Source organism: Schistocerca piceifrons, chromosome 2 (assembly GCF_021461385.2).
Source record: "Schistocerca piceifrons isolate TAMUIC-IGC-003096 chromosome 2, iqSchPice1.1, whole genome shotgun sequence".
Classification (NCBI taxonomy): domain Eukaryota; kingdom Metazoa; phylum Arthropoda; class Insecta; order Orthoptera; family Acrididae; genus Schistocerca; species Schistocerca piceifrons.
In genome coordinates this window covers 919,126,896-919,153,377 of record NC_060139.1, presented here as the reverse complement: position 1 = coordinate 919,153,377, position 26,482 = coordinate 919,126,896, and the positions used below count along the sequence as shown (strand labels likewise).

The window sequence follows — 26,482 nt, the reverse complement described above, 5'->3', positions numbered from 1 at the left end:
CCGCATCTATTATTCCAGTAACAAATCCGATTGGCGAGTTCGCCATGGCACACCTGCACAACACTGGCGAAGTTAACTGCAATTCTACGAAGTTGAAACAAACACCACTCCTGTAAACAGTGAATTGATAAACTAATGTTTATTTGAAGTCTTTGTTTAGGGAGGGGGGGGCGGCCGCTGTAGCCGAGCGGTTCTAAGCGCTTCAATCCGGAACCGCGCTGGTGCTACGGTCACAGGTTCGAATCCTGCCTCGGGCATGGATGTGTGTGATGTCCTTCGGTTAAAAAAAATGGCTCTGAGCACTATGGGACTTAACATCTATGGTCATCAGTCCCCTAGAACTTAGAACTACTTAAACCTAACTAACGTAAGGACAGCACACAACACCCAGCCATCACGAGGCAGAGAAAATCCCTGACCCCGCCGGGAATCGAACCCGAGAACCCGGGCGTGGGAAGCGAGAACGCTACCGCACGACCACGAGAGGCGGGCTGTCCTTAGGTTAGTTAGGTTTAAGTAGTTCTAAGTCTAGGGGACTGATGACCTCAGATGGTAAGTCCCGTACTGCTTAGAGCCATTTGAACCATTTTTGCTGTGGGGGAGCTAGGCATCGTCAGTGACACTACCAAAGCCCCAAGGAAATTCGACAATCATGACGACCTTGATGGACACTGTTGTCCGGACTGTCTTCAATCTCGAAGGTCTTCTAAGCCTCAGGTTTCTCAACTGCAGGAGGAAGACAGCCGTCACTTGTTTGTTTGAAACTCAAGTATCGTACGACTGAGATTTTCAAAAAATGGTTCAAATGGCTGTGAGCACTACGGGACTTAACATCTGAGGTCATCAGTCCCCTAGAACTTAAACCTAGATAACCTAAGGTTATCATACACATCCATGTCCGAGGCAGGATTGGAACCTGCGACCGTAACAGTCGCGCGGTTCCGGAATGAAGCGCCTAGAACCGCTCGGCCACCGCTCTGCAGCGGAATGTGTGCTGACATAAAACTTCCTGGCAGATTAAAACTGTGTGCCGGAGGACTCGAACTAGGGTCCTGAGTTCGTCTGGTACAAGGTTTTAATCTGCCGGGAAGTTTCAGGGGGGAAAGGCCATTCTTCCGAGTCAGTACAGGACTTCCCGCTATAAGTTTCAAATTCGTTGTCTCACCGGTTTCTTTGTGACTCGCAAGAAAGTTAGTTACAGATCTTTCCACACTCTTAACTGCGGTGTTCTTTGCTGACCTATCCGCCAGACACGCCATCCAGCCACAGCTCGCAAAGAGAATGTTGGTGCTGGCCCCACTGACTCACCTTGTAGGCGTCGGGGATGTTGACGGGCTCGCCGCTCTCGGCGACGAAGCCGACGATGCCGGTGCCCCAGGGGATGCGGATCTCGTCCTTTTTCTCCATCTCCTGCAGCGTAGAGCGCGAGCACACGTCGAACAGCTTGGAGACGAGGTAGCGCTTGCTGGCGCAGCCCTGTACCAGGAACAGCGAACCGCGGTCCGCGTGCAGTAGCATGCTCACGTTCTGCAGGATCTTGTGGCACAGCGACCGTACGTCCAGCTCGTTGCAGATGTCCTTAACCTGCCAACACCAGTATTTTACTATATTAGAAACCGAAACTAGAGGATAAGGATAACAAACATTGATCGTAAAACAATCCAAATGCATATATATGAGCTAGCCAACCCGAAGTATTTCGCACTTGCTATATATTATGGAAATTTGGTATGTCCTAATCTCCTCCTCTCCCACTTTCTACCCAACTACTCCTCCCCCTCTCCTTGTTCATCTCCTCCTCTTCCTCTTCACCCCCCCCCTCTCTATGTTCATCAACTTCTGCCCCCCTCTTTCTGTCGTGCGGGATTAGCCGAGCGCTCTAAGGCGCTGCAGTCATGGACTGTGCGGCTGGTCCCGGCAGAGGTTCGAGTCCTCCCTCGGGCATGGGTGTGTGTGTGTGTGTGTGTGTGTGTTTGTCCTTAGGATAATTTCGGTTAAGTAGTGTGTAAGCTTAGCGACTGATGACATTAGCAGTTAAGTCCCATAAGCTTTCACACACATTTGTTCAAAAAATGTTCAATGTGTGTGAAATCTTATGGGACTTAACTGCTAAGGTCATTAGTCTCTAAGCTTACACACTACTTAACCAAAATTATCCTAAGGACAAACACACACACACCCATGCCCGAGGGAGGACTCGAACCTCCGCCGGGACCAGCCGCACAGTCCATGACTGCCGCGCCTTAGACCGCTCGGCATATCCCGCGCGGCACACATTTGTCCATACCCTTCTCCCCCACTCTCTCTTACCACCTGCCTTTCTCCCTCTGCCCATTTCCTCCGGTTTCTCCCCCCCCTTTGTCAATCTCCTCTTCAGCCCTACCTCCCTACCTATCTCTCTCTCCCCTCCTGTCTCATCTCTGTCCGTCCATTTCCTCCGACCCGCCTCTCTGTCCAGCTCTTCCTCTCTCTCTCTCTCTCTCTCTCTCTCTCTCTCTCTCTCTCTCTCTGATCTTTAGCCTTATCTATTGCTATTACAAATGAGACACTGATCTGGAACTGAGTTCGCTTAAAATTAATGGGTAAATCGGTTCGGATCTTTAGTATATGACATCTCCAGGTGATGGATTTGCGAGGATATTAGCTTCAATGACAGTATTTCGCATAGTTTTAATCTGCGATCGCGTAGAATTACTAAGTTTCGGACGATTCAGTTCTCATCGGAGTATTCTTATCATAAGGTGATAAACCACAAATACAACTTGCCTGTTTTCTGTTAAATCCTCATTCCAGTATCGCGTAAACATCTGAAGTAAATCAGCCAAGAACATGACACGATTTTCGCTAACAATATGTGGGAGGTGTTAAACTATTTTTATAGCCAAAAAAACCAGTTTCTCCTCTTTGCACCTTGGGAAAAGCAGAGCTTACAATTGTCAGAAAAAGCTGTTTCAAGCAAACATTTTTTTGTTTTCCAGTAACTAGGTGTTGAATTTTGACGCTAGAGTTAACGTGGCTCAAAGAAATAACACATCCTCACTTAGATTCACAAAGCACGTCTTTGATTCTCCATGTCTCACTACATCCACTGTGTACCTCTTTTTCGGAAATGTGCAAAAAATCCAAATTCTTTTCAAAAGATTACGTAAAGACAGGTATATTGTAAGCAATTTCTGCCGTCAATGGTTGTCATATATCTTGGAAATTAATCCTGGAGGGCGTGGATGTAGAAACAGGATTCTGATACTTTACTATTCTAGAACACCTCGATATTATGCGAACAAGAAACAGTGAATATAGATACACCGTGGTTGTAAGAGCAGAGAAGGTAGAGTAACCAGAGAAAAAAAGGTAGGAGTTCAAGAAAAAGGATCTACAGAAAAAGGCTAAGTCTGTTTCGAAACATTTTCGAAAACGAAACAATGTGATTTTTGTATTTTTAAATGCTTTCTTCCGCAACTTGCATTACTCCTTACATAAGATGTCTATCTTATGAAAGTGAGCTCTTTGCTCCCAGTTGTCACGAAACGGACCAGTAAAGATAATAAAATTTTAAAGATGAAACTTATGTATTTACAAAAAGCAGAAAAAATTTGATAATTAAGAGTACTTTAAGAACATGAATTTTTTTCACTGGATTCTGTGCTAGCTATTTTTATGGCTAAAAGATGTTTCACCCTTCTCCTGTTAATATCTTTAAAGATAAGATACATCCAGTAATTCAACTACAGCTGCGAAACAGGAAAAATTTATAAGTTGTAGGTTCCTATTACTGCAATATTTTGCGCTGAATCGTTGTTGTTGACATGATATAAAGTGAGGTGGTGTTGAAAATAATCCGAGGGGATAAGAATACGGGAGAAGACACTAATAAAAGTAAGGGACATGATGCTGGAACCCGTGTTAAGAAGTCAGGGATTAACTTAAATGATCCTAAATGGCATCGTATATGTAATACATACAAAATAATTGATCAGTTGAATACAGGCGCTACTATGATGAGAAATGAAGATGGTGTAACAAGAGGAAAAAAAGGAGGCCATCATAAAACTGGCCGTGTGAAATCTAAACATTATAAATATATTGCATTATCCGTATACCAAGGAAAAACTGAGGTAAGCAAATGATTATTTAGCTGTGGTAGCTGTTTGTCAAGGTGCTGCATTTCTAAATTTATACAATCTCGGAAAGAAAAAAAACGTCCACGTAATGACGAAATGACAGCACAACGCGCAGAGATCATTTACATGCACTTTAAAGCAAGCTGCAACATGCGCAGATAAGCGAGTGCGAAAGTGCCGTCTGTTTAGACGCAGCACAAGGCACACATCACACGACTAACACAGTGGGAAAGCTATCATGGCATCGACTGCTGAAGCAAAATCGATAATTGTTGATTCTCTGTCCCGCCTGCGATTATGTTGTGGTCGGCACAATATTAAAAGAAGGAAACTGTCATTATGTTGGAAAGTGGTCGAGCTGACGAGGAAAGAGGATGTTGTTGTTGTTGTGGTCTTCAGTCCTGAGACTGGTTTGATGCAGCTCTCCATGCTACTCTATCCTGTGCAAGCCTCTTCATCTCCCAGTACCTACTGCAACCTACATCCTTCTGAATTTGCTTAGTGTATTCATCTCTTGGTCTCCCCCTATGATTTTTACCCTCCACGCTGCCCTCCAATACTAAATTGGTGATCCCTTGATGCCTCAGAACATGTCCTACCAACCGATCCCTTCTTCTGGTCAAGTTGTGCCACAAACTTCTCTTCTCCCCAATCCTATTCAATACTTCCTCATTAGTTATGTGATCTACCCATCTAATCTTCAGCATTCTTCTGTAGCACCACATTTCAAAAGCTTCTATTCTCTTCTTGTCCAAACTATTTACCGTCCATGTTTCACTTCCATACATGGCTACACTCCATACAAATACTTTCAGAAATAACTTCCTGACACTTAAATCTATACTCGATGTTAACAAATTTTTCTTCAGAAACGCTTTCCTTGCCATTGCCAGTCTACATTTTATATCCTCTCTACTTCGTCCATCATCAGTTATTTTGCTCCCCAAATAGCAAAACTCCTTTACTACTTTAAGTGTCTCATTTCCTAATCTAATACCCTCAGCATCACCCGACTTAATTCGACTACATTCCATTATCCTCGTTTTGCTTTTGTTGATGTTCATCTTATATCCTCCCTTCAAGACACCATCCATTCCGTTCAACAAAGAGGATAAGAAGGAAGAAATATGTGAGCTGGTTCAAAATAAACCTTACATAAACTACAAACTGCGACAAGTCTTTTCTAACGCTCGAAATCATACATCGAATCAGCCACGATTTTTAGGCTTGTCTGACAAAATAGTCACACCCTTCAAAGCGCGCACTGGCCGTTCAGGAACCCGATCGACTGAGTTGAACCGCTAGAAGACGGTCATCCGATCCTCCATTTCTGACCAAAATCATGGCAGTGAAGTGGCGAGTACGTGGCAGTTTGCTTGGAATCAGCACAGTGACATGTGGAGACGTGACAGAATATCAGAAAGGCGCCATCGTGTTTGGACTTGCCTATGACCACACAGTGAATGAAGTTGACGGATTTCTTGTTACTTCAACTTGGACTGTCCAGTGTGTCTACATGGAACAGTGTACCAGTCACAGCCATGTGACCAGGTGTCAAAACACTGGTCGTAGAAAAACATTAAACGACAGGCACAGGTGACGATTAACACGGAAGGGACTGCTGCTGTCAGTGAGTGCTAGTTTATATCGACCAGTATGCGAGCGAACATTGCGAAGTGAACTGCATACAATGAACATTTGTCGTCGGATACATCACAAGATGCCATTTGTCACACCGGCACTCCTCAGTGTATCAAACAACACAAACTAGACAGTAGCTGACATGCGGCGTGTAGCACGGACCGACTAGTTGCGATTTTGCCTCTTTCCATATAAAGACCACAAATGTATCGAAGGCCAAATGAGGCGTTTAGCCCCCGCTCGTTTAGGTTAACTATAATCATATAAAGGCTGTATTTCATATCGTTGAGTCCAAATGTTGTTATTCACATTAGTAATATAAAAATATGCACTTAGCATATATAGGATGTCCGGAAATTCCCGTTACAATCTTCTAGGACTTGTAGAGGGTAGTGAGTACATAGTATTTTGAATAGGAACCCTTGTTTGGAAACGAACCGTTTCCGTGCTACAGTCGTTTGAAAACATGTTTGCTAGGTAGGCCGGCCGAGGTGGCCGAGCGGTTCTAGGCGCTACAGTCTGGAGCCGCGCGACCGCTACGGTCACAGGTTCGAATCCTGTCTCGGGCATGGATGTGTGTGATGTGTTTAGGTTAGTTAGGTTTAAGTAGTTCTAAGTTCTAGGGGACTGATGACCTCAGAAGTTAAGTCCCATAGTGCTCAGAGCCATTTGAACATTTTTGCTGGGTAGGTATGCAACAGGGTTATCATGGTGGAGGGTGATGACGTATACCCTACCTTTCTGGCATGGATCGAGTCTCATTCACGTGTCTGTGACTGTTAGAGCGACATGGTTTAGTACACGTTTGGAGAACACGCCGACATGATCCTTCTGTACGACGGAGCTGTCCACAACATCCGATTCCATTGCGCAAACTTTGCGCCACGATTACGTAATGGCTTCGAGAAAGGGGTTCCTTCACCGTCAGCAGGTGTGCTTGTGCTGCTCCAAGGAGATTTCTTAGGTTATCAATGAGTGGAATTGTAAAACACGTAGTATACTGGGTCACGTCTAGTAAATTACTTGTAAAAGGGGTCGCGTTACAACATGTTTTCAAATGGTTGTAGCACGCAAACGGTACGTTTCCGGGCATGGATTCCAATTCAGAAAATTATCTACTCACTCCCATGTGCAAGTCCTAGAAGTATGTAACGGGAATTTCCGGACATCCTGTAGTAAAGAAATATGATAACAATTTCGGTACAGAGAAATCTACTCCTAAAAACACATTGAATTTACAGGTATCAATCGTTTGAGATAAAACAAGTTTTCCTAAATTCGCGTCTAGTTTAGTTTTTAGGGCACTGTACGTTCTCAGAATCACCAAATCTGTTACATTATTAACGGCAATTTTAGACTCTTGTCTCTTCTGACAAATTTCTGCGGACGCCTTTGCAACAGCAGCTGATTTATTTACACGAGGACAACTACGGTATCCTCTCAATATGAGCAGCCATTGCAGAGTTGACGCAAGGTTCATGTCTGCTGTATTGCTACGAACACCGTCGCTACCATTCGAAGACAGAAGATTGCATGTGAAATCTCCTCTCAATTGGGAATGGTAGGCTATTCAACGGCTACTGCCTAAGTTGTGGCTACGCCTCCGCAGATTGCCATGACCCCGGAATGGCTGAGGGGACGAAACGGCTAACCCGAATTCCACGGACCGACGGCGCCAAAGTGCTCGTTGAAGCAGACAGCCACTGAACGCAATTTCGGGCATGCGGACAGGATCGTGGCATTACGAATGCCAACAGCGGGGTCCGAGCACCCTTTGTCTTCTCTGCTTGATGACGACCAGTTTGAAGAGGAGAGAGGCTAGACGGGCGGGTACTGATCACTAGCTCGAGTGCTTGTACGGGCTATAATGCAATAGAGGTTGCCTTCGGTTTGATAGCAATTTACGCAGCCGCAGCAGTGGTGGTCTGTGACAAGCAATTCTTTGTATTTATAACGAAGCCACGGAAGATAATATGCACGGGTCCTGGTTAACATGGCAAACACTACTGTAAAAGCAACGAGAGAAAACTGAAATGCATTAAATTCACAAACTGCCTGTGACTTATCAACTGAAATAAATACACTTCAAGATACGGATATAATCTGAAACTTCCTGGCAGATGAAAACTGTGTGCCGGACCCAGACTCGAACTCGGGACCTTTGCCTTTCGCGGGCAAGTGCTCTACCATCTGAGCTACCCAAGCACGACTCACGCCCCGTCCTCACAGCTTCACTTCTGCCAGTACCTCGTCTCCTACCTTCCAAACTTTATAGAAGCTCTCCTGCGAACCACATAAATAGAATCGTATCATCTGTATGAGACAAATAAAGCCTCTGAAATTGTGTCAGTCCTTTGACAAGAGTAATTTCATAGTAGCCCCCGACAGGTAGGCCGAAGGTCGTCGATAACGGTGGGTTGCAGTGTCCGGCCCCTCTCTGTAACATGCAAAAGCAGGCACTTACGAGTTCGAAGATGAGCTCCTTCTCGTCGAGGTGCCTGAGCTCGTGGCGAGAGCGGCGCTGCGAGCGGCCGCCGGTGCTGCCGATGCAGCCGCCGGAGACGCCGACGGTGGTGCCGCTGCCCTCCTCGGACAGGAAGGTGGGCGTGCCGTCGATGGTGTTGACGATGGGCTTGAGCAGGCCGCCGCGCTCGAACTCGTGCGCCGAGATCTTGCGCACGGGCGTGGTGGCGCCCGAGCCGGCGCGCGACGGCGCCCCGTGCGACGGCGACGTCAGCGTCTCGGCGCTGCTCGGCGTGGGAGTCGCGTGCGCCACGAGCCACGCGTCCACCACCTGCCGCGTCGCCTTCCTATTACCAGACCAAAGGCGGGCGCGCCTTCACCTCTGCTGCCTCGCCAGCTAAGAACCCGTGTCTAGTGGTGCGACACCGAGGCCGCCACACACCGAAGATCCAGCAGGCCAAATGTCCTCGCGCCGAACCCCACCTCTCCTCGCGTCAGGAACCTCGGATGGCCTGACGAGGCTCAGCCGGTCCGATTGGTTTTTCGGCAAGGCCACAATCCGCCGAACAGAGCCACGGTAGTCCATTTGATCCGTGTAGGAACCAGCAGTTGACCTTGAAAGTACGTAAATGTAACGTATTGCCCATAAATAGCCGAAGAAATCTACTGCTGTTGGTTTATATCATTCGTGACAAATCACTAGAAATAGTTCTTTCTTTCTTTCTTTCTTTCTTTCGCTTACGCCACAGTCCCGCAGCGACCGCAGGGTCGGAGTGGTTACAACAGATTTGGCAGTGTTAGTTTTAGGGATGTCCGGATGCCCTTCCTGCCGCCACTCCGTACCCCCCAGGACGGAATCAGTGCACCCCAACTGTCTGCGTCTAGTGTAAATCGTGAAATAGTGCGGACGTGGTTCAAATGTCTGCGACGCGTGTAACTGAGGCGGAACGTGGGGACCAGCCCGGTATTCACCTAGCGGGATGTGGAAAACCGCCTAAAAACCACATCCAGGCTGGCCGGCACACCGGCCCTCGTCGTCAATCCGCCGGGCGGATTCGATCCGGCCCGGCGCGCCTACCCGAGTCCAGGAAGCAGCGCGTTAGCGCTCTCGGCTACTCTGGCGGGTAAATCACTAGAAAGAGTAACTACGGCAAAATACCCAGGACTAACCATCCGGAGCGACCTAAGAGGAATGACTACATAAAAAAAGTTCTATGAACAGGAAATGTAATTCTTGCACGAAAAAGTGGTTTACAAAATACTTGTTCGACCGAGTCTTCAGTAGTGTTCACCAGTCTACTCCCCTTACCAGATTGGATTAGTATTCCAAGAGAATGTGCGTAGGATGGGATGGCCGTTTCAGTCGCTCCGCAAGGACATAAACATACTAATTAACTGAGATCATAAACAACCACTATGCAATCGACGGTTGCCTTAAGACTGTCAAGGTTCATATGACGTCACACTATTTCACAACAACGAGCAAGCTATGGAGTCTCACGGTTCCGATCTCAGCCCCTGGCACTTGCAAACAGTTTAATTTTCGCGTAATTTAATCAAAATTTCAAACTAATGTCCACTGTAGAGTTCTATGCAATTGTGCTAAGTTCTCTAAGCTTCAGAGCACAAAGGCCTTGAGCTGGGTTTAACCCCCTACATCTATAAACAGCTTAATTTTTGTGCAATTTCACAACAACGCCCCAAGGCCATGAGGCTATGAAGCTTAGAGCTCTACACTAGACATGCCGGGGTTTGAACCCAAGGCCTTGGGGCTCCAGAGCTTAAGCGCTGTTATGAAATACTGTGACGTCATGAGACCTTGGGTAGTAGTGGCAAATGAGCTGTTGACAGCCTTCGACTGCGTAATGGTCGTTAATGGCTTCGGTTAATTAGGATGCTTATGACCTTGGGAAGCGGCTGAAAAGGCCAACCCACCCTACTAATATATTACGGTAAGATAGGATAACACATTACTTGCTTACGTGTACGTCATGTGAAATGGTAACAATGAGGAAATTAGAGCTGAAACGAAGCTTTGCCGACAGTCTCTCTTCCCACACGCTTTTCGCAAATGGGGCATGAAAAAGGTGGGAAGGGTGTGGGGTGTGGCGGCAGAAAATAGTGAAGCCAAAGTACCATCCGCCGCACACCGCATTTTGTCTTGTCGAGAACAGATAAAGATGTAGATTCGCAGCACACAGCAAGGTCTGGAACGGCGCGAGTACATTTGGCCTTCTGGATCGTTCTTGTACAGCAGCTAGTAGAACACGTTGACTTATTGAAACAGCCACAGCTGCCTAACACAGACGGAATGTCTGTTAATAACGATTACATTTCATATGTTCACGGTGGTATTTCACTTTTATTCACACTTTCAGAATAACAACCTATTTCAATATAATCAGGCGAGCACAGTACTACAGCGCAACTCATATAAATCTGAATTAATTTAATACAACATTTGAACCAGTACTGGAACACATTTGCAATTTTGGGAGATGGTGATCAACAACTGGAGGATTAAATAAAAACATACAGACATACATACATACATACATACATACAAAATCCCTACAGCAAGTGTTATACACCGAAAGTGTACAATATTTTACCAGCCACATGATTTATACTTTTAGTTCTTCAACAAATCCCAATCCTGCCAGTACGTTATGAAGGATATTAAGGTCGATAGGGCCACACTTCTAAAACAGGCCTATACAAAAATAAATACATGTTGTTTATCTTTCAGCGTATAATATCTTATTATTGTTTAGAGATTCAGTATTTGTTATGCTGTCGACCGGCTTTTAGGAATCCTCCTTGATATCTTCCAGGTTTATGCTAAACTTATCATTCTACCTGTTTTAAAGATGGATAGTAACAGAATCTTGCACGTTGCCGAAAATAAAGTGATACCACGATAACATTCATTTCCGTAGTGTTGGCCTTCTTACGCAGAGGATTAATCAACACTAATTTCTAGTCATCTTCTGGTTCTTCTTTCGCCCATATGTTTCCTTTGATTTAACGTAAAACGTCTACTGCTTCTTTATGTACAAGCTTCCAGAATTCTGCTATTATAGAGTCTTCTCTATTAGCTTTGTTGTTCTTTTGTCAGTGACTGTTGTTTTTTATCTCATTGCAACCTAGTGCAGGAGGCTTTGATCCTTCGACTGTTTCAGTTCTGACTGGATTAATTAGTATTCACTAATTTAGCAAGTATTCAATAAGGATTTAACCATTTTCTTCATTTGACTTCCTTATGACTATCTTTCTTTTCAAAACAGAGGAGGTGGGGATTTCATATGGTTCTTAAAATTTCAGTATATTCACAGGTCTAAAAGCGTTGATATTTTTTTGGCATAGCTCATTCAGTAATTTATTTTCACACTTCCGGGTCTCACTGCCTATTTACTTCACTATATTCCCTGGTTGTTTGATATAGACATTATTATTATTGTTGTTGTTTAGCATTTAACAGTTGTATAAGGAGTCGAATTTCCGCCAGGATTTATCCGCTTCGCTCCCGACACCAAAGGACCGCGATTTGTTCATGCCAGCTCCGTTCACATTTTAGTTCTCAGCATTTAGGTCCACCATGGCGGTAAGAGGCAAAGTTTCAACGTGTGAAACTGAAGCCAGCAAGTGGTGCAAATAATCTATAGAAACGGGAAAGTAAAGTTCTGTTCACTGGTAACGTATTTTTGGAAGTGTATCCAGTGAGCACAATAACAAAGTCTACTGAACATACACCAACAGATCGATGAAAGGCTTCTCTCTGCTTTTCCTAGTACCTCCAGATCCTGTTGGCGACTTTTCACTAAGCACCTCGAAATCGCCTGCTTATGTATACAAACGAGGTACGGCGGCTGAAACCAGATGAGAAATCATGTCGCTACCAGTTTTCTGCGAAATGCTGCTACGAATCAATAACTGTGAGACACACCTTACAGTTTCCAAGCAAACAATTTGTAATTTATGTGGGTAATAAGTAGGTATATGGTTCTGATCGGACAAACTGTTTAACATCATGGAACAATTGAGACAATCTCCAACTGAACGGCTGTTACTGATTATATGCGACATAAATGAGCAAATTTCCGTTGCAGGGAAATGATTACCGGTTTCTGAGATTGTTGGAACTGTAAACTTGACCTCAGCTGTGCCAGCTGCACCAGGCTCTCATAGATTAGGCAATATACGGATAACGCCGCATGAAACATTTCATGGTTGTTAGACAGGAAGAGACGCACATCTGCACTGAGACAGCCGTGCTCACCAACTGCGAAGCTATTTGATTTCTTCTTCTCCAAAGACGTTAGACATAAGATTTACGCAAGTAAAGTCTGAGGTCTCCATGAGATACACACTCGAACTGCAAGAAGTTCGATTCCGCTACTCGCGGTACGTTGCAGCAGGTGTGAATTTAGGTGAGAATTTCTTGTTGTGATTATTTTTCAAACAAACTTGATGAGCTGTGATAGTCACTTAAGACAACCAATGAGTATATCTTTGTTTTGTACTTCACGAGGAACTAATAAACGATTTACGAAACATCAGTGTAGTCTCCACATACTGTTATTCACAGAAGATAGCTTGACTCAGCATTCCAAGACTATGTTCAGCTTCTTTAGTGAATGTTTCTTATATTAAGTGACGGACTCACATTTCAAGCATTCTGCAGGTGACAAAAGAATAACTAACTTTACCGCAAAAAAATTCTTTGCACTAGGAGGGGAATAAAGCAGAAATTGGAACCTTATTTGAATCTGTTTTAAACAAAGAATAATAATTTGATGTAGGAAAATAATCAATTCAATTGAGCTGAAATTTAAAGCTTGATCGCCACTTTAAGCAAGGTTTCCTTCCAATTAGAGAGCAGAAAGCACATGACGGCTCCGTTTAATAGATGGTACACCGTCAAATTTCGTATCGATTTTTTTTTTTTCAGTTTTCACAGCACACAAATTATTTCGTTTCGTTGCAGTTCCATCTAGGACGCTGCGTTATTCCATTCTTACAACACTGTCCAACTGTTGTTTGTTTACAGAACTGCTGCGACATGCGCTGTCACTCTTTCACCTAATGCCAGTTGGCTTTCATCTCGGGATCTTTGGCCGATTTTTGTTTAATGACTTCTGTTGACGTTTTGCTAGCACGAGAGGTTGCATTGTCAAAGATCCACTCTCCATTGCTGGTGGCGGATTGGAGATGAGACTGCGGTTCTCCCCACGTTACATGCAAAACGGTCGTTCGTTGCAGCACAGCAGTCCAGTATCTGTTTACCATGACGAATTCTTCTTCCTTACGAAACTGCTGTATTTATGGATTTCAGTGACTTATCTGAACAAGCTGGCGTGATATCTCTTCTCCGCAGCGAGAACCTGCGTGTAGGCGAATTTTGTAACGTGATTGTTCTAAGACAACGGGTGCTCTGCCACGGCCAATTTCTCCACTTGTCACAACCTGCACTACCGTTGATGTTTGATGACTCTGGTATTTATGCATCGTCTACTCATTTCAACACACAATTTTCTACACTTTCTTTATCTGACTGAGCGAAATGTGTGTCACTGATGTTTACTTCCTCACTTGTGTCTTGACATAGCTCTTCAGCGATTTCGAGGGCTTAGCGTTAAGTTGCCTTTTGGTTATGTTCAAACCATCGCTAGCTCACATAAGCTTCGTGACACAGTACCGCAATAAAAGGAAGAAGCGTTTAACACTGGTAACGTCATGCCAAAAATGGAATGCATGTCTAATGTCACACGCTTTTCGTGAGCAGTTCCCTTAACCATGAGGCTTTCTGACGCCTCCAGGCCCGATTCTAAATGTCACAGTCAATGTCGTTTCCTCCAGTTACTTTCTAACACTGTCACCAAAGGTTTCCCCGGAGAACAAAGTGACTGACAGTTAGTTCTTAATAAGACAGCTACCGTAGCAAATAACAAACCAGAGCATGAGTTTGGTCACACCTTCTGTGCTGTACACAGTCGCCAGATGCCAACCCGATTTTGAACTTTGTTATTCTGACCGAGATGTAGCACCTGTGAGAGAGTGGATTTTGTATATGACCCTGGCTTACTTGACACAGTATCAAATGAATTCACTGAAGTGTAATGATCGGTGGCCCCTAACAAGAAATTATTGAAGATGCAGTGACATGAAATATTAGCGAACACCATTCAGAAAATTGTAATGTAATGGATATGTTATGACTGATGACATTTCATATCATTGCTCATTCATTAGTTTCATCCTCATTGATTTCGGATAATTCATATCAATGAATTTAATTCACTTGACACAAAACACATTGCATACTGGTGGTTCTTCTTGACGAGAGAGGCAGACGCGAGTTAACGGAAAGTACTGTATATTTCGCATAGGAGCTTTGTTACAAAGATGGAAGATAAGGATGCGTAAAGAAACACCAGCGAAAATGCTCCTATCTGACCACAATATACGCTAATATGCTCTAGTTTTAAAAGACCCTTACGGGAATGTAGGGTACCAGCTGCCTCATTCTACCTTCCTCAGCACCTTTAAATATTCTCCCAAATATTTTGAAATGCAAACATACTCAAACTATTTTCTACGTGCAGCTCACATCTCACTCTCACAAACTCCACTAACTGTAACTCGCTTACACTTCATCCCGTCCTACTACTGTCTCCTCTCACTGTCAGTGTCTCTCTATTATTACTACTATCTCATCCATTTCTTCCCATTTCTGCGATCTGTTCTCACTGTCACTATCTTCTCTTCCTCGTTGTCACTGTCATACACAGATTCTCACTCATTATCAATGGATCTCACTCACTTTCACATTCTCCTTCTCTTTATTCTTCTCCCGCTGTCACTGTCTTTTCACTCCTTTCCTAACACTGTTCTGGTACAGTCAACTGCTTTCCACGGCCTCTGTGTCCCTCTCTTTCTCTCACACTGTCACTGTCTCCTTCGTTCTTCCTGTACGACACTGTCTACTATCTTCCAGTATTTATTAGTTTTCCGTTTCTTTCCCACTGTCACTGTCTCCGATGGCTCTCAGCATACAAAAGCGCGACTACGTTGGCATACCAAAATTTTTGCGAACATTTTTAAAGGTGCTGAGGAAGACAGAATGAGGCAAGTGATATCCCATTTTCCAGTCACAGTCTTTAAAAACTGGAACATATTAGCCTTTTTTTGTGCTCCGATAGGACCATTTTTCGGCTGGTTCCCTTCTTTCCCCCGTTACAGGAGAGCAAGTCACTCATATGAAAAGAGCCTTATAGTTAGGTAGGATGTTAGTTTACTTAAGTGAAATAGAAATGAAAGCTAATTTTACACCTCAGAACGGACTTAACGTGGACAAAAATTTTGCACGTGCTTCAGTACTACAGAACCCTTCCGATGGTAATAGAGGCACTTTACAGCACACTTCTCCGTGCTACGCATTTATAAACTACGTTTTCGCCTTACATCGCATATTACGTGCGTATTTTACGCGCACAAATAGGTTAACTTTGAAACTATGTACTTCGGAAATATCAAGAAAATTTTCAGTTTTTCGATGTAGGGATTTAGGAATATATCGAAAAAATTTCAGTCATTTGCTGTGCGTAGCCGTCTTGGAAATCGCGGTTCGGTTTTGCTAGCCAATAACCATGGTTTTCAGGTTTTCTCATGTACCGCCTATGAACTAATAGGTGTCTCCATAAGCTTCTTAAGGCAGACCACATACACTGAGGTGCAACAGTCATGGGATACCTCCTAAACATCGTGACGAACCACCCTTTCCTCGATGTAGTGCTGCAACTCGATGTGGTATGGCTCCCACAAATCGTTGAAAGTCCCCTGCAGAAATACTGAGCCATGCTGTGTCTATAGCCATCCATACTACGTTTTCCGTGGTGAGAGGTAATGTCTGAAATTTGCTATTCTCGGCACACTCTTGATCTCGGAATACTGAATCCCCTAACGATTTCCGAAACAGATTGTCCCGTGCGTCTAGATCCACCTACCACTCCACGTTCAAAGTCTTGTAATTTCCGTCGTGCAGCCATAATCAAGCCGGTCAACGTTTCACATGAATCACCTGAGAAAAATGAGAGTTTAGCCAATGCACTGCCCTTCTAAACATTGCGTACGGATAGTACAGTCATCTGTATACGAGAATGTCGCTGTCATATGCCTCGTCACCTCAAAAGAACCAACCGATTTGCTTCATTGGTCTAAGCTGGAGGAAGTGCGTAACACTGAATATTTGACACTGTACTGTAGGTTAGTTATAGTTACATGATCGCTCTGCTGGGTATACAAACGGCAAGGGAATGGCGGGTAGTGTGGGCCAGTTGGTATTTCAGCTATTCACTACTAGAAAGCAGCACGGTACACAGTGTAATCTTTGCTGCCAGCGCCATTTCGCCATGTGCAGAGAGTTAGTTTGATTCCCAGTGTCGTATCGTCTGTGAGTGCTTATTGTCTGTTTGTGCTCCTACGAGCTGTTGCCTCGAATACTTTTTAACATCACTCTGCATTATTGCATTTCGTTTGCTCTAACAATTTTTCGCCTACTACGACGTTTTCGTATCAGTGTGAGTCGGGTAGTAGGCCTACGGGCCATGCAACATTCGGGTGGTATGGGCCACGGAACTCGTTTTCTTCTTCTTCTTCTTCCTCTTCAAAAAAAAGGTACTGTGCCAACATTTAAGAAAGAACTCCCTCAACTTGCTTCCCAGGCAAAATCTACAATCACTTCTGGAGAGACCACCACTTCCTTCAATGCACTACACTCAAGTGAACATTCCGATTTTGCAAGTGTTTCAAAAGAGGTGTCGCCTTTGCCCTTCTGCAGAGAAAAGAGGTTGACATGTCGGAAAAAAAGGCAGAAAGAAGGGAAATATTGACTTCAACTCCAATAAAAAATATGCTGAGTAACAAGGAAGTATCAGAAGAGCAAAAGAAAAAAGCACAACAGAAAGAGATAAATGAAATTTTCGAAAAAAGAACAAACGATGATCAATAATATGAAGAAAAATGATCAAATCAAAATTTTTCGTAATGGCAGTCCTACACCGAGCACTTCTCAAGACGTTGTAGATGTAAAATGTATTGTGCATGGAGAAAGTTATGAGGAAAACTGGATTCAGTGCAACAAGTGTGAAGGCTGGGCACATGACATCCGTGCGAACATTGACAACTTACTTTTTTACTTTTGTGATCTCCGGAAGCTAAACAAATCATAGGGTAAATGAGCTATAATATGTTATACATTGTGTATAGTATTAAACAATAAAACTCTTATTCAAAACAATGTTTTTAGTTTATAAACATAATCATATTTGTGTGGCCCATACTACCCGCCAATTTTTAAAATTCCCAAAATGCAAGGTTAATTCTAATTACATTTTCTGTTATGTTCCCTTCATAAGATGCTAATTATATTTTTATTACTTAGAGAAAAGAATAATCGACTTGGGGTTGAAGCTCTTTCCTTCCGTGTTCGCTTTAACAATATGTATGTTTTTGGATAGGGTCCACCTTTAGCAAAACACAATTTTGTTTTTTAACCCAAACATGTTTCACTGCAGTTGCAGCAATTCAGTGGGTTTTTATTTTCCATCTGTTAAAGATAAAGAGTGTTCTTTGTTGTTTGTATACATGTAGCTATTGGTTTTTAAATCATAATTACAGATATTTGAAAAAAAAACAAATTACGAATTCATACCTTTTTACCACATGGTGTGGTTTCTCTGATGTGTTGTGTTTCTACAGTAACTGTTTTGTTGCACAGTTTGTGATCTGCAACCACTTGTACCTTAAAGCAGACAAATTGTTTGAGCCAAAATTACAATTTGAAAGCTTGTTATTTACATGCCTGAAATTATTTAATTCTATGTGTGTATCTATTTACATAATGTTTCACTTACATTTTCCTTTTAATCATCTTAATCACTGTCAAACACTATACACTGAGTTGTCACTGGCACTGTCGCTGTCACTGTTTCACTGCTTTACCAGCTGTAAAAACAAACATGGCGGGCAGTGGAACAGCTGAAGGTGTTCCTCCACCTGGCGGTTGTTCTGAACCTTTCAGAGGTGTCTGTGATTTTCTTTTGTTTGTGTGTTTGTTTTTGTGTGTGTGTGTGTGTGTGTGTGTGTGTGTGTGTGTGTGTGTGTGTGTGTGTGTGTAAATGTGGAGGGGGGGGAGGAGAGAGAGAGAGAGGGGGTGACAGTAGGTTTAGGGATTTTCTTTTTTTTAGGTGTGTGTGTGTGTGTGTGTGTGTGTGTGTGTGTGAAAAGGGAGAGAGTGAGGGGTGACAGCCCTCACTCTCTCTTCCTCTTCCTTTTCACACACACACATACACATACAAAAGAAAAATAATCACAGACACCTCTGAAAGATTCAGAACAACTGCCAGGAACACCTTCAACTGTTCCACTGCCAGCCATGTTTGTTTTTACAGCTGGTAAAGCAGTGAAACAGTTACAGTGACAGTGTCAACTCAGTATAAACTGTTTGACAATGATGAAGATGATTAAAAGGAAAATGTAAGCGAAGCATTATGTTAATAGACACACACATAGAATTAAATAATTTCAGGCATAGAAATAAGTTTTCAAATCATAGTTTTGGCTCACACAATGTGTCTACTTTAAGGTACAAGTGGTTGCAGATGACAACCTGTTCGACAAAACAGTTACTGTGGAAACACAACACATCAGAAAAACCGCATCATGTGCTAAAAGGTATGAATTCGTAATTTATGTGTTTTTTCAAATATCTGTAATTATGATTTAAAAACTAGTAGATACATGTATAGAAAGAACAAAGAACACTCTTTATCTTTAACAGATGGAAAATAAAAGCCCACTGAAGATGCAGCAACTGTAGTGAAACATGTTTCGGTTAAAAAACAAAATTGTGTTTTTCTTAAGTTGGACCCTATCCAAAAACATACATAGAGGAAAGAAGTTGAAAATATGATTTTTTCGCTCGTAACTGAGTTAAGCTAGAAATATATTTTGTGAAATTGCTATGACATTACAATCCTTAGCTGCTTACAGACGTTGGCATATGTCAATGGGGACAGATGAAAATGTGTGCCCCGACCGGGACTCCAACCCGGGATCTCCTGCTTACATGGCAGACGCTCTATCCATCTGAGCCACCGACGACACAGAGGATAGTGCGACTGCAGGGATTTATCTCTGGCACGCCACCAGCGAGACTCACATTCTCAACGTATTGTCCCGCACTACATTTGTAGTGCCGCTGCCCACTATACTCATTACTCGCGGCGCGTTGCCGATTCCCGTAAGAGTTCGGGCACTGTTTGTGCATCCGCACAGAAGAAAAAGATGGTCAAGTGGCCGGTGAGCCTTAACTATATATATATCTGCTTACATATGTTGACATATGTCAACGGGGACAGATGAAAAGGTGTGCCCCTACCGGGACTCGAGCCCGGGATCTCCTGCAACCTGTGCGGATGCACAAACAGTGCCCGAATTCTTACGGGAATCGGCAACGCGCCGTGAGTAATGAGTATAATGGGCGGGGAACTACAAATGTACTGCGGGACAAGACGTTGAGAACGTGGGTCTCGCGGGACGCGTGCCAGATATAAATCCCTGCAGTCGCACTATCCTCTGTGTCCTCGGTGGCTCAGATGGATAGAGCGTCTGCCACGTAACCAGGAGATCCCGGGTTCGAGTCCCGGTCGGGGGACACATTTTCATCTGTCCCCGTTGACATATGTCAACGTCTGTAAGCAGCTAAGGGTTGTAATTTCATTCTAACGAGCTGCATGGTCACCGATGGTATCTGTTCTTTCGGACATGTACGGAAGAACAGATACCATGTTCGTATATAAATATATTTTGTAATTTACGTTTTTCCTTAAATGGCCCATAATACCCGCCGTTGCCCTACCTAGCCCAAGGTCTATACAAAACATTCTTCTGTCTTTCTATGACCCAACAGAACGACGCTTTTCGTGGCACGTTTAGAGTGGTGGCGTGGCCGGCAGCCGGCAGTACTGACCGCAGGAAGTAGTCGTGCGCGAAGTCCGGGTGCTCGTCGAGCCAGGCCTCCATGCGCGCGTACTCGGGGTCGTAGTACTGCTGCTTGGCCGCCTCGGCGCCCGGCGGCGCCACCGCGCTGGGCGCCGTCTCCGCCGTCATCCTCGTCTCCTCGGCCGCCGTGCGCAGGTGCAGGCCTGCAACAACACACCACACTCCCGTCAGGCGCCAGCCAACTCCAGATACTCAACCAGGTTCAAGTGGAGTAGGCTGCAATAGCTACGCGGGTAGAAAGAGGCTTGCAAAGAGTAAGCAAGAATGGAGAGATGCACGAAACTGGTCTTCGGAACGAAATCCGCAACAACATCAACAGGAACTAAGAATCTCTTCCTCAACTAATGGTTCGAATTATTGTAAAAGAGTGAAGGTCATTTATGTTTACAAGTTTAAAAGAAACTGAAAAGTAAATAACCTAGCTTGCTAAGTCCGAGGTCCCCACCTGGACAGCATACAACTAACCAGTGTAAGTGGCCAAGCAAACGCGACTAGAGCACTGCGCGGAACAGAGTGTCACATCACAGTCGCCCACGCAAACAGCGAATCACGGCACTGCATGCTCTGACGCTCTGAAATGCGGAAACGGGAAGGCACCTGTTCAACAGGACAGATGAGCGTGTCAGCGCGGTGGCGAGATTCGCAGCAGTACGCCGAGAGGAACACCTGCAAGACAGCAATGCCGACGTCACAGGAATGCGGTCTTCTGGAAATGCGTGTGAGTGACATTCTGCTGTGACGAGCACCGAACAGGAATGTTGCCTCTTAAGGAGTTACGCGCAGTAGATTAGCGAGGAAGGATACAGCACTCGCGTCTTTGAACTTCTACAACTAGTTTCCGAGGGAGAATGTTGTCCTACTGTTGGTGTTGTTCCTTCAGTCTCTGCACAAATACTGCAGCCTGTATCCTTTTGAATCTGCTTACTGGAATCAAGTATGGTGTCCCCCCAAAATTTTTACCTCCTCACTTCCTTGTCATACGAAATAGACGATTCCTTGACTCCACGAGACCGATCACTGAAGCGCTTACTAAATTCCTGCATGAGCGCACACAGTTGCTGCCGGCCCCTGTGGCTGAGCGGTTCTAGGCGCCTCAGTCCGAAACCGCGCTGCTGCTACGGTCGCAGGTTCGAATCCTGCCTCGGGCATGGTTGTGTGTGATGTCCTTAGGTTAGTTAGGTTTAAGTAGTACTAAGTTCTAGGGGACTGATGACCTCAGATGCTAAGTCCCATTAAGCTTAGAGCCATTTGAACAATTTGAACAGAGTTGCTGAAAAACAGCAACAAAACAACAATTCCATCATCTATGCGATGAAAGAAACATTTACAACGCATTAAAGAGATTTTTTACAGACTGTTAACTCTACACGTGGTAAATAAAAAAATGGCTCTGAGCACTATGGGACTTAACATCTGACGTCATCAGTCCCCTATAATTTAGAACTACTTAAACCTAACTAACCTAAGGACATCACACACATCCATGCCCAAGGCAGGATTCGAACCTGCGATCGTAGCGGTCGCACGGTTCCAGTCTGTAGCGCCTAGAACCGCTCTGACACCCCGGCCGGCGGTAAATAAAACAAAGACGTGTTTTTAGAGAAGGAAAGTGTTTCTTGTTAAAGGAAACTGCTCTTCATTGAAACAACAACAAAATGTCCTTGAACTTAAACAGTACCAATAAGCAGTATGCCTCGAGTCCAAACACTGGCACGTCAGTTCCACTGCACAAATGTTAACTAAACTCAGCCATAGGGGCCTCACGCTACTTTGCTTTTATTACATGTCTTCCAGGTACCACCTTCCGAAGACAGCTAAAAACTCTAACCTATCATCTGACATTTCGAGAGCAAGTGCACCGTCTATTACTACAAGTGTCCTAATTCGAATCTCTTAAGATTTGAGATGTTTCGAACACGTCTGTTAACTCCGGAAAAATCAGTAAATTCTATAAATTTCGTATTAATTCATCATATCGTTAGTACTGTTGTCCTTGCACGTGAGTGCACTGTTCCACTATTAAGTTTCTGGAAGAATCCACGAAGATGTAATAGCACAGTGAATGACGAGTGACAATAACAGAATCGTCATCAATACCAGGAAAGGAAAGCAGTAGAGTAACAATATCAATGCAGCGGTCATACCTGAGCTCGTCTGCACCAACTACTGTCAAGTTTCAACAAGAGCGAGCATTACCACGCCCGTTACAAGCGAGGGAAAACCGCCATAGACCGCACAACACAGACTGTCACAGAACTTCCTTGCATCGTAGGCGTTTCAAGTTTAATCGCCTGTCCCATCTTGATTGCGGTTTCTATGGGATAATCGATTTGCAGAATTCACGCCCACAGTTCTTCCACAACTATCTTCTAACGCATGTATTATGTTGACACTCTGCTTGCGAGAAATGATACTTAATTCACGCATTATGGCACGAATACTTATTGGTTTTTCCTCCCTGATTACTACTCGCGGTATTTCAACGACACGTGAGCTATTCGAATTAACGACTGACAATTAATGTTTTCCAATGAACACACGCGTTATGTTAACGATATGTCTTCCGATTTACTGTGATGACACTGCTTTCACGTTCACACTAAGAGTGCCGCCAGTTCTTAGATGTGATCGAAACACCAGTTCGCAAGAACTAATCCTTGTTGTTCTGCTAGTGCAGACACCGTGTTACTTCGTAGGGCTTCACGTTCAACCAAATATGAAAAGTTGCAGACAGTCCACATACTCGGTTTTTCGTCAGTTTACTGCTGCCAGTTTCGAAGTTCGATTGTCCACTACTACACAAACTCTAGCTCATAAGAACAACCTTGCCAGAGGTAGTAACTCAATGTTTTCCGTAGGTGACATTTTAGCGACACAGCACTAGAGGCCACGAACTCCTTAATATCGATAATTTCCGTCACAGTGCGTGTATGTTCCCGTCCCAAATATTAAGTACTCAAGTGACCTTGCCGGTAACGTTATCATACCGCTTGAAGCAATGTACAAGGGTATTTCTCCCCTCTGGACATGATACGTTCAGCTAACTTTTAAAACATTAAAATGGAAATCATACGCAAAATAAAAGTGTAATGTAGATTCACATTTATTTATTCTCTCTCTCTCTCTCTCTCTCTCTCTCTCTCTCTCTCTCTCTCTCTCTCTCTCTGTGTGTGTGTGTGTGTGTGTGTGTGTGTGTGTGTGTGTGTGTGTGTGTGGTCCAGGGTAAACAGTTAAAAAAATTACGTTATTTCCCCAGTGGCGAAATAGATGACGTGTCTGTAACACCACATTGTCTTTAAATTAGTGGGGAACTGATGTTGTCCACACTGCATTACTCATTACACGCTGTAGTAAACATGTTGTTCCTTGTGATGGTAGAGCACAGCCGAGGATAATACGATTAGTGTCTTCTTCTGGGCTGCACTAGCAGAGGGGTAATACAAGTACACTGTAACTGATGAATGTGCCGTCTTATATCTTCCGTGGCTGAAGCAACGGCGAAACAATTTTTGAAAATAACTTCCCATGACGCATAACAGAGTCGTAACACGGTGATAATGGAATGTGGACGCCTATTCCCGCTTATTTCCGTGCCTCATATTATTCATTTACTCCACACTGACTCCTTTCATTTCATTTTATTCAGTAGCTATACATCCCAGCGGCAGGGGATACCATCGTCTTCCACCAAATCAGTTCTCCTCATCCGTGTCCGTTCCATATGCTGGACGGGAAAACCTCTGGTTGTGGTGTTCCGAAGTAATGGGATGAAATTTGAAAATTTTGTGGTGATAACTCGCGAGAAGCAGTAAATTCTAGTTCGAATCCCGGACTTACACAAATTTTTATCAGTCACGACTGACTTATTTCATAATACGTTCCACATCCACGTATATACTAATGAAAACAGGTTACCGACTGTGACAGATGGTACTTCATGCACCACTCTCTCTCCCCTCCCTTCAGCTATGAGACAAGAACACCTTGTAGAGGATTATTGTCGAAATTATGAGCATGTGCGTTCCAAGAAGTGTCAGACATAAAACTGCTTCCTCCCACACACCTCGTCAAATGATCAGAGCGCTAGGGAGCTAGGAGACGGGCGTCCTCGCACGTAGGTGAAACGATATCCGTAGTGGTGCCAGAACTAACCCCCTCCACACAATGTAAAGCGGCTTACAGGGTGTAGATCTAGATGTAATACCGTTTCAATGGACGGGGGTGGAATAGAAGCAGAGAGGAGAGTGAAATTCAGCAGCCTGCTCTGCTCCAACAGACGGCATGGGCCCTTAGCGAACACTCAGCAAAGTAACACCTCACGCATCACAAAAACCGACGCCGCCAGCCTCCCACGCTACACAGTAGTCGGCCTTTCCGGAAAGCCGTTGCGCCGAGTTGCTAAAACTGCTCGGCCGCTCGGCCGCGCAGAAATAACGCGGAAAGCGACACACCCATTTCCAGAGCGGTTCCTCGCGGTGACCGTGCAACTTTGAATACTGCGAGGCGTAAGCCGGGAATAGCGGCGCCGCACGACACGCACGGCTGGAGAGCGCGCACGTGCGTGACGGTGCGTGCAGGTAGCGTACGCAACACCGGACACGCACAAGCAGCCGGCTGGGCCGGTGGGCGTTTCTCCACCTCCACCGCGGCGCCAGCAGATACGCCGTACCGAATCGTTCTAGACATGCGGAAGCTGTGACGCCGCATTTTCAATGGATGGCGGTATCAGTTCATAATTAAGTAAAGCGTAAAAACGCAACGACGTGAGCCAGTCTAAAATTTAATACAAAAAATTATTAGTTAGCAATTACAGAAGGTAAAACTGCCATCAACATGAAAGTTATTTTTACCAGTCATCGTCTTACTGGAAATGGTATGCCTTTGCTATCCGGACGTTTCGACTCAGAAACTCAGCCAAGATGTTGGATGCAAGTACTGCTCTGAGATAAAGAGTAAAGCGTAAGAGATAAAATAATGTCATTTTTTCGTTTATAAGTACAGTCATAATAAAATGTACACCCATCCAAGCGAAAGATAAGAAGAGAATAGTGAATAAATTCAGATAAATGTATATATGTAAAAACATTACACGTCAGTTGTTAAAACAGTTGAAGTTTGTTGAGGCAGAAGCTCCTTCCCGTTATTCATTTTAGCTTGTTCTATCTTGTAATACAGACGTAGGTATGTGTAACTGACTTTATACTGTTCTGAATTAACTGGGCATAATTATTAAAAGTATCTACCATTAATGTAGTATCCTATAGATTCCTAGCGTTTGTTTTTATGCAGTGTATTTTCTATTCTAGCAAAAGATGTCGGTAAGGGTAGCGTACATTGTTCGAAAGCCAACAGACCGATCCCGCAACGCATCTTGCTGTTTGAACATTTCATTTCAAATTGAACCTGCATGTTATGTTATGTTATGAAGTCAGAATTATCTTCATATCACTATCTGAAATGGAAATTAAGTTGAACTTTCCATGGTTAATCCGCTTATCGAACAACTGTACGTTCTGCAACATGCACGGCCTGAAACAATCAGCGGTCAGCAAGAATACTTATTTTTCAGAAGTTAAATCAGCATCAGACAGGTCATTTACTAACTAGACGACGATATTTACATCTTGCTATCGCTTTTGTCGTGTGTCCTTTGAATGACAAACCTTTATTATGCACTGCTTATCACTGAGCAATTTAATTAGCTCTACCACTTATATCTGTTGTTTACTGCCAGACAAAGGATACATTACAAGAGGTTCGCACAAGAGGGGAATTCGTGGCGGGCGGATCACACCAGTCACTGAAACCAATGACTCAAAGAAACAGACTGTTTCAGGACGACCTGTAGTTTAACGTGCAATATGGCATTTTTCACAATGACAAACATTGCCACATGCGAAAGAAATGGTAAGCGAAGAAGAAAAAGCCTACGATTGACCGGTGATGGACTCCTACGACCACTGGTCCAATAGTGTTACTCGTTGGTTAAGTATATAAATTTCAATTTAATTCTATCCCGAAGCGACCGTGAGATGCTGAAGACGTAATTATGTTCCCCAGATACAATGTTTTTTCCCCGATTTTTTGGGCACATTAGGTGCTGGTATTAATAATTTATCAGTTACCACAAGGGCAGCAATTTCTGTGAAAACGAAGGCTTAAAAAGCCTACCAACCTGATACTAACGAGTGATT

At 44.0% G+C, this 26,482-nt stretch overlaps 1 protein-coding gene across 1 annotated transcript in view; it reads right to left on the bottom strand.

Annotated features, from left to right (window-relative positions):
• Window positions 1-26,482, bottom strand: part of LOC124777345 (dual 3',5'-cyclic-AMP and -GMP phosphodiesterase 11-like) — a 338,752-nt gene that overhangs the window by 79,449 nt on the left and 232,821 nt on the right. Inside the window, exons 2-4 of the mRNA XM_047252710.1 lie at window positions 20,257-20,431; window positions 8,227-8,572; window positions 1,309-1,584 (exon numbers count right to left, since the gene is read on the bottom strand). Coding sequence (XP_047108666.1) covers window positions 1,309-1,584; window positions 8,227-8,572; window positions 20,257-20,431 — 797 coding nt within the window. The remainder of the gene's footprint in view (window positions 1-1,308; window positions 1,585-8,226; window positions 8,573-20,256; window positions 20,432-26,482) is intronic.